Here is a 13940-nt window from a genome sequence, read left to right as displayed (position 1 = left end):
ATTGATCCTCTCTTATTGTCTCACTCACTTGTTATCACACGCTCATTCTTTCTTCCTCTCTCAACCTCTCAAACTCTAGTTTTATCGAAGTTAGTTGGAGCTACTCTCCCCTCTCACGGGCGGAGCTGCTCCTATGGATTTGCTGGAGCATTCTCTCGCTCTAACACTATCGTTTTTTATGGCTCTCTTGTGTCTATCGCACTATAGTTTAGCTAAAGTTGGTTGAAACTATTCCTGTGTACTCAGTAGTGGGTAGTTTCGCCAAAGTTGATTGTGCTAGTAAAGTTGTGGTCGCATCGACGAAAAAAAAGGAAAGAGAAGAAAGAAAGAAATTTGAAAGAGAGAAAATCTGTAATTTTACTCGTCCAAAATATGGACATAATATCAATTAATGAAGAAAGAAAAAAATTTGAAAGAGAGGAAATCTGTAATTTTACTCGTTCAGAATATGGACATAATATCAATTAATGTCGTTTTTTAATAAGTGGAAAATTTTTTATTTTGGGCCGCAATTATCTCCATAATCAATTGAGAATCGAATCAAGAATCCAGCTGGTCCGAATAAACCGGTCGTCTTGCTTTTATACTCAACCGACCGTTTAGACCGGATACCGAATACTGCCCGGTTCATATGGTGGGTTGTCCGTCTTGGTTAACTGAGCTCACCTGACATTCTTCTCCTTCTCCTTCTCCTTCTCCTTCTTCTTCGTGGTTTCTCATTTTTGCAACAGATTCAGAGCAATTGGGCGACTGTGAAGATCGCCTCGTCCGATGGCTGAGACCGAGAAACCAAAAACGAAGGCGCGGCCGATTGTGCGTTTGGGGATTTTCCTAATTTCACACAGTATTTTCTTCAGGTACGCTGTTGTTGATTTTACATGGATTTGATTCTCAGTTTGTATCAGAATTTAGTGATTAATTAATGTCCTTGATCTTTTCTTTCCCTTTCTGGGTGTTTTCTAGCGTGATTTGCTTCTCTGCAGGGGTTTTAGCTCTTCTACTACTACCAATGTTCTCTATGAACACCTACATTTCCGAGAACGCTCTCATGCCAGGTCCGTTTGGTTTCTTTCTTAGCTTATCATTATCCATTTTTTTCAAGCATTTATTATTCTTCATTTTTATGCTTTCGCGATTTATCTCCTGGTGGGTTGAATGATTTAAGATAAATTACAAATTAAGATTCATTTGATGTTGCGATGTATCTGAAATTATAGGATCATAAAATTTATGCCTTCTTGTTTTCTTTGCGCTGATCTGTTCATTTTACCTTTATTTGGATAGATAGGACTCTTAACTGTGGTATTGTATTTTCCCACAGGTTCTGCAAATACCATGCTTTCGGGTTGGGAAGTCTCAGAGGCGAACAACTTAGTAAAGGATCTGAAGGGTTTGAATTCAAAGCCTGGCTCAGCGATCTTGTAAGTACTTACTACACTGGTTTTATCCTTTTTATGTCTCCTTTAAAACTATAATGGAAAACTTTTAATGCTTAACTTGTAGTGCTTATGATTTTGAGTATTACCACTTCACAGTGTAATTTTTTCGTGATTTATGTCTTGTATGCCCTGACATGAAAATGGTTTTGTGCATATGCATGCTTTAAATGAGTCTAAGCTTTTTGAATCGGTGAACTATTTGTATAATTGCAAGAATTTAAGTCAATGAAGGGTAGGCTAACCTTCAAGTTCACTTGTATGCTATAGTTCACATATCAATTCACTAAATATTTAAATATGTTTTTTTTTTCTTATAGGAAAATCAACTTTCATTGAGAGAAAAATGAAAGAATACAAGGGTGTACAAAAAAACCAACTCCCGAAAGCAACCCCCTAAAGAAGGGGTTTCCAACTAAGCATGATGTTGCCTATAGAGTAATTACAAGAAAACTTCGAAACCGAAGCCAAGAGCGACACGTGAAACCTCACTAAAGACCAAATCTCACTAGGGTCCTTTTCCTGACCTAATATCCCACAACATTGCACACACCCCCGCAAATCACAACAAACGGCCCTTCTTTCTGAAAGGCGTATGGAGGAGAAACTCCTCGATTGTCGTGTCAATATTTCTTTGGCCAAATATCTGGACATCAAACTCCTACAGAAAGCAAATCCACACAAACCTCGTAAATTGACAATCCCAGAGAAGGTGATCTAGGTTCTTCTCCACCTTCCGACAGAGAATACAATAGAAAGGACCCATAAGCGAGGACCCCTTCTCAGCGATCCTATCCAAAGTGTTCATACGACCAAGCAAAACTTGCTAGGTAAAAAATTTAATTTTCTTTGGTATCTTAATCCTCCAGACCATACCATAAACCGAATCACTAACAGGAGAAGGATCCAACAACGACCTAAAGAAAGATTTACAGGAGAAGTCCTTGAGAGGATTAGGCTTCCAGACACGAATATCCTTTCTTCCCTCCCCAAAAGTTGCACTCATCCAACAACGAAAGAATAGAGGCAATCTCCGTCATCTTCCTATCGGATAAATGATGGCGAAAACCAAAAGAAAATGACACCGTGCTCCCCGACCAACACCAGAAAGTCCAGACGATTTTTGAAAGAAGACAAGTGATAAAGATGAGGGAATGCAAAACAAAGAGGACTATCCCCGACTCATTGATCTTCCCAAAAGTAAGTATCATGACCGTCCCCACAATTCAGCGAACGAAAATGGAGAACAAGGCAAGCTCTAACACGATATCTTTCCAAGGGTTCCGGTGTGTGCCTTTCTCCCTCTTTACCATCCAGACAAAGGGATGAGTTTTTTATTTGCAATCAATGACTTTATGCCACTAGGATTCGGGTTCAAGGGCAAAACACCACAACCACTTAGCCAACAGAGCTTTGTTTCGAAGTCGTAAATTCCTAATCTCTAACCCCTTTGGTGCACAGGGCGCCCCACAACCTCCCAGCAAACCAAATGAGATCCTTTACCTTCATCCACACCTTCCCACAGGAAGTCTCTCATGTATTTCTCTATACTTTTGTAGACCGAGCTTGGAGTCCTAAACAGGGAAAGATAATAAACAGGGATGCCACTCAGGATAGAACTGATCAGTATAAATCTCCTCGCCTTGGAGAAGTAGCCTTTCTAACAAAGAACTCAACCTTGTCCGGATCTTCTCAGTAATGGGATCCCAAAACAACAAAGTTCTCGGGTTACCTCCCAGAGGGAGACCAAGATAACGAGAAGGAAAAATCCCAACCTTGCAACCAACCTTTCTAGCCCACCTATCAAGCTCGTCCTGTTCACAGTTAATATCCAGGATTTGACATTTGCTCGTGTTAATTTTAAGCCCTTACATAGCTTCAAAAAATAAGGATTGAAAAGGAGTTCTCATTACCCGAATAGAACAAGATTGTATCATCAGCGAATTGAAGATGGGACAAAGCGACCTCCTTATACCTGATCTTGAAAGGCTCAACCATGTTTCTTTCCACCCCCCTAGAGATAAGACGACTTATAACATCCACCACAATAACAAACAAGAAGGGGGATAAGGGGTCCCCTTGTCTCAACCTCTAGAAGTCTGAATCGATCCCTTAAGTTCCATTTAATAAGGATAGAGTAGTGTACATTCCTAACACAGTCCCACATCCACATTCTCCATCTGAACCCAAAATCTTTCTTCTCCAACACTTTATCCAAAAAGTCCCAATCGATGTGATCATAAACCTTTTCAAAGTCGAGTTTGAAAATGACACCCTTTCTCTTATTAGCCCTGTGGGAAAAGACAATACCACAAAGGTTTCCACCATAGACTGCAAAATGCTCCAAACCAACTCTGCCTTGAGCAAATCCCAATTATCTTGGAAAAAAGCCATAGAAAACTCAGTTGGACCCAGGGATTTTCTTCTATCACTTCTGAAGACCGCCCTCCTAATCTCTTCCAAGGTAAAAGGGGTCACCAACTCCTCATCCTCGGCAGTCGAAATGGGACTTCAATCAATACCTCTAACAAATGGTTTGGCCCCACCCTCAGGACAATACAGCTTAGAGAAAGCCAATAAGATCTTATCCTCAATCTCTTTGTCGTTTCTAGTGCACTCCCCATTCTCCAAAATCAACTGACCTATATAATTCTTATCCCTTCTACCACTACCACTCTATGGAAAAAGGTAGTATTGCTATCCCCTTCCTTTACCCACTTGATCTTAGCCTTTTGGCCCTAACTGACTCTTTCCTAATCACTTTAGCAAGCTCCCTTTTTAAGAAAAACCTCTCCTCCCTCAAAATACTATCCAAATGGCCGTCCACTTCAATCTCCTCAATCCTTCCTAGGATCTCTTTCTTTCTTATCGAATTATCCCCAAACACTTCTTTGTTCCAAGTCTTAAGCTTCCCTCTTAGAGCTTTTAGCTTCCCATAAGACGGTACCCTTCCCACTTCCTATGGCTCGGCGTGTTCCACCAAGCAGACATATTAGTCTTAAAACAGGGGTGTTCCAACCACATATTTTCAAAGCGAAAAGGACTCGGTCCCCATCTCTAATCTCTTGTAGCCATAACGATAGGTCAGTGGTTTGAGGTTATCCTAGGTCCCTTTAATTGCCTCGGACTAATAAATTTATCAAAAACCTACCAATTCTCATCACTTGCCTACAGTTAGCCCACGTAAAATTACCATTAATCGGCAGGGGGGGTCGTCACACAATCTGCTATCCGCAATGAAGGTATTAAAGGCTCTCATGGAACTGGTAATTTTGCCTCCAGACGCTTTTTCCTCAAGGGAGCGAGTGACATTAAAGTCCCATGCAACACACCATCTAGGACCACAATACCCATAGAGATTCCCTAATTTCTGTCTCTTATACACATCTAGATGTGTATAAGAGACAGATCCTAATCTCTTCCCAAAAAGCAACCCTCCCCCTAGGTCTTGAGGGGCCATATACCCCAGAAACTCAGAAATCTTCACCTTCTCTATCAAGGAACGAGATAGATAAGAAGTTTCCCCTGACCACCTTCCCGACCAAGTAAGAACTAGTGCTCTACATCACCAGAATACCACTTGAAGAACCAATCGACTCAAGAAACTCCCTCTCAACCCTCCTTCTCTTCCAAATACTTGCAATCCTCTCAAAACAAAACGAATCTCTTTTAGTTTCCATTAAAATCACAATATTCGGATTTTCTTGCCTAAGCATCTCCTTCACTAACCTCCTTTTAACTTTTCCTTCCAACCCCCTCACATCCAGGAGAATTTTCAACATTGGACCGAAATGTGGCCGTGCCTCCTTAAGCGCTTTCTTGCTCCCATAATTGACAGAAATGTCTAACTTTTTCAGCTCCCTAGCCAATTTGTTGCTGCTTTCCTTCCTTCTCCCTTTACCCGCACCCACAACCTTTGAACCTTTCAAAACTCCTTCTCCGCCCTTCGCCTCAACCAGGTGAATATCCGCCGAAGCTAGAGCGGCCCAACTCTTACTCGTCTCACCTCCAAAAGCTGAGCCTACTTGACTGCCAAAGGGGACCATCCCTGGAATTAGAATCCCCAACAACTCCTCTGTTGGGTAAGAGCATACCTTCTCGCCCTGCCCCATCACCCGTGGCTTGGACCATCTGGTTAAATAATGGCCACTTTCCCATTGAACTTAGTGGCGAAGAGGGTATAACACACCCTGGATATGAAGGAGGATGTATAAAAATGGGATGGGAAAGAACACTCTCATGGCCCGTTGGGCTCCCCCTTCCCCTCCCGGAAAGTACGGAAACGAAGGAAGTTATAGTGAGAAACAACCTTTCCCCCTCCCTTAGCAAACCCCAACCTGGAATGAGGAAGAGATACCAAAGAAAGAGGACTCATCTGGCTTGAAGAGCTGGCCACGCTTACCACCGGATAAGAAAGAGAAGTGGCCCCACAATAATGTGATAACGGCAGACCCTATCGTCCGTCAAGTTCACCCTTCCTCCTTCCCAAGACAAAAACAGCGGGCCAGAAGCTAAATATTTAAATATGTTGTCTAACTTTGGCTTTCAATATGAAGTTCTGAATGACTTCAATATTAGCGTCCTACATTTACAAGCTTAAGAGGTTAGGAGAAACAGGCAAGCTGGGAACAGTCCTTGCCTGGAAAGGTATTAAAAAAATAGTTTTAAAATTCTCATACGCTCTAAATATATCAAATGAATGATTTCGCCAGAAAAGTGGTATATGGTATTGTTCTCTGATATGTGTGATGTCTGCGCTAGTTTCATTTTATTTGACCATGTTGTCTGTGCATGTGGATTGGCATGTTATTACGTTTGTCAAGAGAGGTATGGGTGCATAGAGGTGATAAACTAAACTGCATGTAATTTTTTTCACTACTTATATTCCAGTGTCCTTCATAGTTATTTAGTTATCTTCCCGTAGAACTTATCAACAGCGTCTTTTTCACATTTGCATAAGCATTATCTTCTTCTTTCCCTTCCCTCTGTTACCACTCCAAGTCTATTTTTCTACTCACCTAATGATAAACTAATTTGATTTTCTGTTCATTTTTCAGTGGAAGCCAGCAGATTTTAGCACAATATATATCAAAATTGGGAGCAGATGTTAATTACCACAGGTTCCACCCGCAATCTAGCCAGTTCCATCCACTGCACTTTTTCTCTAGCCCTGATTCAGGGATCGTTCGGGGCAATGTTAGCTGCATGACACAGGGTATTAACACTGTTGGCATAATAAGAGCACCACAAGCAGATGGAAAGGAAGCCATTGTTTTGGTGACACCTTACAATCCTGTTAAGACCAGTCTTCATGATACTTTGTCCCTTGGCATTGCTTATTCAATATTTTCTTTGCTTACACAAGTAACTTGGTTGGCCAAAGACATTGTATGGCTCGTCGCGGATTCACGATATGGGGAATATGATGCAGTTTCAGCTTGGCTTAGAGACTATCACGCTCCTGTATTTGGTCGATCCAGCGTGATTGACACAGATGCTTGTACTGAAACAAATGTCCTTTATGAAGTTGAAGCAAACCATGCGACAGAAAAAATAAATCTAGATGATTTTAAACGTGCTGGAACGATGGCTGCAGCCCTTGTTATTAAGGTTTCAAATAGAAGCGAACACTTTGAGGATAGTCTCAGTGTCTATGCTGAAGCGTCTAACGGTCAGATGCCGAACCTGGACCTCATCAATATTGTGAATTATCTAGCAGTACATAGGCAAGGTTTTCGGATTAAGATTGAGAAATTTTGGCCTCTACTAGATTGCAAATGGCTCAAGGTTTTGGGCGAAGTTTTTGAGTCAATAGGAAAGATTATCAGAAGCTTGAACTCTGAGTGGAAATTTGGCATGCCAGCTTCTGACTATGTTGATGGCACGGCCACACTTGCAAGTTCGTTGTACTACCAGGTGGTTTACACTTCCGGTTCATTTTCTAGGAGACTGTTGTTTATGATTTCATTTAATGAAATGAGGAAGGTTGTTTTCATTTATGTTAATAATTGAGATTATTTTCCCTTAAATTATCCATGTTCTTCTTGCCATTAGGCTGTGGGTATTCCTACTGGTTCCCATGGGGCTTTTCGAGATTACCAAATTGATGCAATTACTGTGGAGATGTCCCCCAAATTTTCTTCTGCTGTCAAGGTCAGGCGTGATGAATTCATACTGCGAGGTGGCCGGTCAGTGCTCATTTTTGCCTCAAGGATTTTATAACGTGTCCTCTCACCTCTAAACTTTTAATGGCTCACTACATGAATAAATGTTTAAAACCAATGGTTTCTTGAATGGGGTTAGGTCAACATCAAATATTACTTTTCTACCCTTTTCTTATCATACATTATTTTTTTCCATTTTTATCTTCGTGTTGCTTTGTCAATCTTCCATGTTTAAATTCTAATTTGTAAATAATTTTACTGGGGATAAGAGAATACTTTTTCTTTGCGAAAACGAATTTTGATTGACTGATAGTTTTTTTTTTAATGAATAGAATATACGTGTTAAATTCATTCAAGTGAATTATCGCCCAGCTTATTGGTAATTCTGCATGCTGGAAACGAAATTTTCCTGTTCCTTTTGATTTGGCTAAGGACTTTGTAGTTGGTTGTGCAGGTTAATTGAAGGAGTTGTACGGTCAGTAAACAACCTCCTGGAGAAGTTCCATCAGTCATTCTTTCTATACCTTATGGTATCCACCAGCAAATTTGTATCAGTTGGTGTATATATGATTGCATTTGCACTCCTTGTTGCTCCACTACCAGCAGTTGCGGCCGCTCTCTATTCCTATGCCAATAACATGAATCTAACCTTGGAAAAGGTCGAACCTCCAGCTCCAGCAAATCCTGACAATGAGCTTATTGTCTCTTTAAGATCATGGAAATGGCTTAATGCCGCAAAAAGAGTTTTTGTTGTTCATCTATGGGGTGCTGTTGTTTCCTTACTTCCGTACTTCATCTGCCAAATACCTGGTTACAGTCCTACGGCAAACTCTATTATCTGGGCGTTGCTTTCGCTGCTCGCGCTTCTAATTTTGTCTGTGATATTAGGCTCTCCTCTTGGTTCCACTAAATCTTATGAACAGCGGATTCAAGAGTGGGCTTTCCTGAAAGCAATGACCACCTCAACGGCCTTTATTAGTTTGTGCCTAATGTCAGTAATTAACTTTGCTACTGCAGAACTTGGAGCCTTTTTGGTGGTGTCCATGTGCTTGTTGGCACATCCCCTGAAGCTTGATTTAATGGCTGGAAGCTTTAAAGCTCTTTCAAGGGCAGCCTGTAACATTGTTCTGGGATTCATAGCTTTTCCACCTGTTACTTTCTTCTTGTTTAAAGCTGCTTTGCAAGGTTTTGACAATCTACATATTGGCGACTTCTGGAACTGGATGGAGACCCTCTGGGCATGGAACAGTGCTACTTTTCTCTACTTAGGTATGGTTCATCTTCCATGCTGGGTATTATGTACACAAATTTTACTTCATCCATGTTGAGTACCTTATTTAGTTTTTTCCGTGACATTTGATTAGACCAGCCAATTAATAGATTCTTAGAGTACCTAAATTTTGTATTTGATCTGTAGGCTGAACAGTTAATTCATTGAACTTTTACTTAGTCCCTGAGAAATAGGTTTCAACTGTATTGGAACAAGTTACACGTTCATCTCTGTATGGTAGCTTCTGTAAGCAGGCCTTAAAGCCTACTTTGTGTTACTGTTGTTTAAACTTTATACTTGTAGGATTAATACAGTAAACTTTTACCTTCTTGGAAAATGCTTTTGGCTGTCCCCCCCAGTTTGTTGGTATCTTATACCACACATAGACATAGAGAATGAGAGAATTTGACAAAAATTAGCAGCTGAGGTTTATTTTAATCTTCGAGCCATAGTGTTTCATCATGTCTGAAATGAAGATGAATATTACGGACGAGGTGGGGTTTTGTTTCAAGCTTTGGGATTTTGTTCCTCTCCTGATTCTTCAAGGGATTAGGTCCTTGGTAAATGTTCTCTTTTCTTGTTTCGTATTTATGTTCCCCCCCCACGCGAATGAATTTTATGGCATAATTTCTGTTTGTAGGTGGACTTGAATGTTTTTTTTTTTTAGAACTCAACAATTTTGGAGGTGGACGATTAAACCATTAACTTTAGAATGGTAATTGATGTCAGTTCATGGAGCTATGCTCAGATTGACATTGGAGTTGAACGTTTGATACCGTATATGTAGCTAAAAATTTATAAGTTCTCATTATCATCTCCTCTTCTTTCATGAATTTGTTTAAGATTTCTCATTAGCTAACATGTTTGCCCCCATGATATTTGGCCCCAAGTTTTTTTAAAAAATAATATACTTAGTTAATTTTTAAAAAATACAGTAAATGAAGGAAAATAATGAATAAACATTGATTTAAGAGTTAATTTTAATATATATATTGCTAACATCTTAGGTCCAAAATCCATGAAAATAATTTGATGTTCTTGTAGAGAAAAATCATTGATCGACCGATTGTGTATGAATGATAAAAATGAGAATAAATATGGTTTAAGTGTAAGTATACATTGTCAATGAAATATAAATCTTGGAGTATTCCAAGAGTTGAATCCCACAAAACTAGTTCGATTTTAATTCTTCTAAGGCAATGCAACCAATATAATCAAAAGTAGTCAAGTGTGTGAATAGATGGTGAATAGATTGAATGTTTGATTAAAAACAATAAACAAGAATAGATGAACAGGGGTACAACAATGTTTCAACCAACGGGGTAATGTGCCTTGAGCAATGTGGTTGCATTATACCTAGATAGTGACTTAGTCATGGACAAAAAACACCTATTTAGTTTTGTGTCAAGTTTCTTTAGGAGCTCTAAGCAACTAAATGTCTCTATTTCTATGATTAGTTGGATCTTAGATTAATTTCATACAATTTTTTTATCCTATGGTGTACCCTATTTTTAAGGCTACGTGACAGTCCCATTTATAGGTTCTTAGTTCTATTGTGACATCTGTTGATATCCTAATCTTCTTAGTATTAAGACTTTACTAGATCGTTAAATTAAGTAGCCAATTTAACTTAATAATTCTTTATCTATAAACTCAATAAAGGAAATGTATAGTAAGGATGAATGGATTTTATTAGATCAAGCCATTGATTACAATTTTTTATCTATTGTGACATCAGGTATGAAACATAAGTTTCAAGGCATAAAATCTGAGTGTATATATCCACATAATTGAACCCTTTAGAGAATTTAGCTCATGATTAAGTATAAATGAATGGATTTTATTAGATCAATTACCATGATTACAAGATAAATATTCAACGAATCAAAAGAAAGGAAAATAGAAAAATGCAAAGATAAACTAAAAGAATGGCTGGAAAATACAATATGAGAACTCCTTGAAGCAATCTCTCCCTCTCCTAATCTCTCCCCAGCGTGCATTCTCCTTTTTTATTATTTAAATGATGGATTATGGATTTAAAAAGTATAAATGGATTAATCAATGAATTCTCCTTTTTTATTATGGATTTACAATTATATCTTTGAGATTTAAGTTTTGTTTCAATTTAGTCTCTAAATTTTAAGTTTTACCCTTTGAATACAATTTTTCATTAAATACTCACTTTTAATCTTTGACGTTAGTGTATATTAATTAATCTAAAATAATTATGAAATGAAAATTTAAGTCTAATTTTAATAGTGATGAAAATTAGTGAAACTTAATTAACTATAATTCTTTTAAATATTTTAAATTAGTCAATGGACATCAACGTCAAAGATTTCAGTGAGTATTTAGTGAAAAATTAAGGATAAAAACATAAATATTAAAACCCGGGGATCAAATTAAAATGGAACTCAAATTTTAAGAATAAAATTATAGTGCATTTTAAAATCTAGGGATTAAATTGAAACTAAACTCCAAATTTAAGGGACTATATGTAATATTTTAAAATCTAGAAACTAAATAGAAACTAGATTCAAAACTTAAAGACCAAAAAATATTTTTTTTCCCAACTTTATTTTGATGTCATATTGTATTATATAATACAAGAGGATGATATCTATATCATTAAATATGTTATACTCCAACTTAATTTCAAATTAAATGGTTAAAATTTCAATCTCTTTTGACCAATATGGAAGAAGATAAGATATATTCTTTTCCACCATGGATCCATATGTTGAGTTGACCTTGATTCTTAAAAATTGTAAAAATTGTTTGATTGTTTAAAAATGACATATAATAATATCACTTGTAGATGACAGATGTTCATTTTAAACTCAATGACTTTGACATCCATGTAATGTCAATTTCAAGCATATATTTTGCACTAATTTTCAGTATATTAATTTAGTTAAATTTTGTAAGTTTTCTATTTTAAAAAGTATTTTAGGACATTAATATTTCTAAAATTGTCATTTAAATCCACACCCTTGGATATCAAGCCACTCTTCCTAATAAATAAATAATTACATGCAGGTGAAAATAAAAGCTATCCTATCTCATCTTTAGGGGTTTTTTTCTCCTAAAAAAAAAAAAAAGCTTCTTTTCTAGTAAAAGAAAATTGAGAGGTAGAGATTCATTCGTCCAACTTCTCGATTAATGATATATCTTTTCATTTGACCGGAGAATTTATATGTTAGTCAATAGGTCTTACATTCTCGCTTTTAACTTAGGTTACACTTGTAAAAATATCTTTTACAAATCTCATTTTCATTTTCACGTATCTCTCTCACATATTTAGCGTACAAACTTTGTGAGTGAAATAAATGAGTACTTTCAAAATAATTATTCTATAAAAAATATTCAACCAATGAGTCTTATATTATAATACTCCTATTTAATCTTTTTTTTTTAGATTCATAGTTCTATTTTTACTAAAAAGATCATGGTTATCTCATCGTCTACAAATGTGACGAAAAAGGTGGATAGAACATTTCATTAATTTTCTACATTTTTTTTTTTATCACAATACAATCTTCTTATGCCGACGCAACATATTACAATAAATTTTGTCTAAGTTTTGTTTTTTTTCCTATATTTTTTATACCGACGCAAATGGTTGCGTCGGTATAAAAAATATAGGAAAAAAAACAAAACTTAGACAAAATTTATTGTAATATTTATTGGACGGAATTTCAAACAATTAAATTTGACTCACAACCATTCCTAAATAATTTTTGCATGTTTCATGTTTCAGCTACTTTTTTTTTGTCATGCATCCAATATTTTGAGACTCGCTTTATTAGTCAATAACTTTGACTACTACTAATGTTTGAGTTATTATATAGTTATTATTGTTTCCCCTTTTGGCAATGGTTTTTCCTTTTTTTACTTCGGAGCACGAAATGTTCTTTTTCTCCTTGTCTGCATAAATGTTTATAGGAATTTGAGTAAATTAGGCCTTGTTTGTTGAGCATTGGCCATTTGATAATTACTTGATTTTTGTTTTTAAAAATTAAGTTGTTACTTTTATCTTCAAATTTCTTCGTTTACTTTTTATCAACGATTTAAAAAATTAAGCCAAATTTAGAAAACTAAAAAAAATAGCTTTTAAATATCTTTTTGGATTTTGGCTAAGAATTCAACCATTGTACTTAAAAAAGATACAAATCATTATAAGAAATGAAGAGGTAATATGCTTGATTTTCAAAATCCAAAAATAAAAAACGAAATGATTATTAAAATGGGGCCTTGATTTTTAATTTTTGTTTGCCTATAAACACTTATTTCATCTCTAAATTTCTTGTTTTATTATCTATTTTTTACCAAAGTTTTTAAAAACCAAACCAAATTTTTAAAACTAAAAAAAATTGTTTATGAAAACTTGTTTTTGTGTTTGGTTTTTTATTTAGAATTCAACTCTTGTATTTAAAAAATATGCAAATCACAAAAAAGAAATTGGGAGGAACTAAATTTAATTTTCAAAAAGCAAGAACACAAAACCAAAATAAGTTTTTAAAAACATGGCGTTTTTAAATGCATTCCTAAAAAGTAGGTAACAAAATAAATAAATTAATAAGTCAAAATAGTGTTTTATAAACTTAATTTGTTAAAATAAAATTATTTTTAAAAAAATTGAAATATAGAAAATAGATTGAAATGAACCTAATATAGTTTAAGTTAAAAACCTTTGATTCTAATCCTCACTTTTATTTAGGAGGCATTTCAATTGAAGGAAATGAGATGAGAATAAGGGTGGGAATGGGCAAGAGATACCCTCATTGATATCCCCTTGTTTAATACAAGTTTAGAAGTTTACGAAGAAACTCCGTTTACAGAGAATCTTTGAGCGAAAGTGGATCATCCAAATCTCACTATGATTGAATGCATACATTTATAGTCATACAAAAACAAATTGTACATAAAACTTAAATTACAGCATGCTTTCGAAATAAAAACAATGGATCAAGAGACTAAAATATCGATACAACTAAGTATACAAACTACAGTCATAGAGATGGATGATGTCCGAAATGCACCTAAATATTAATAATTAAATTAAACGTC

The 13940-nt window shown here is 36.1% G+C and overlaps 1 protein-coding gene across 3 annotated transcripts; it reads left to right on the top strand.

Annotated features, from left to right (window-relative positions):
• The first annotated feature begins 641 nt into the window (after positions 1-641).
• On the top strand, positions 642-9207 carry LOC120080576 (glycosylphosphatidylinositol anchor attachment 1 protein). 3 transcript variants are annotated; one of them, XM_039035286.1, is made up of 6 exons: positions 642-857; positions 964-1055; positions 1322-1421; positions 6494-7352; positions 7491-7624; positions 8055-9207. In XM_039035286.1, the coding sequence occupies exons 1-6, from the start codon at positions 772-774 to the stop codon at positions 8926-8928; spliced, it is 2145 nt and encodes a 714-aa protein (XP_038891214.1). In that variant the 5' UTR covers positions 642-771; the 3' UTR covers positions 8929-9207. The 3 variants fall into 3 exon arrangements, with proteins under 3 accessions (XP_038891214.1, XP_038891215.1, XP_038891216.1); XM_039035287.1 differs by having other exon boundaries at positions 701-857; positions 984-1055; XM_039035288.1 differs by lacking the exons at positions 642-857; positions 964-1055; positions 1322-1421 and adding an exon at positions 4975-6083.
• Positions 9208-13940: the final 4733 nt, after the last annotated feature.

This window comes from Benincasa hispida, chromosome 6, assembly GCF_009727055.1.
Source record: "Benincasa hispida cultivar B227 chromosome 6, ASM972705v1, whole genome shotgun sequence".
NCBI lineage: Eukaryota > Viridiplantae > Streptophyta > Magnoliopsida > Cucurbitales > Cucurbitaceae > Benincasa > Benincasa hispida.
Note: the sequence above shows the minus strand (reverse complement) of the source record. Positions and strands in the feature narration are given on the sequence as shown.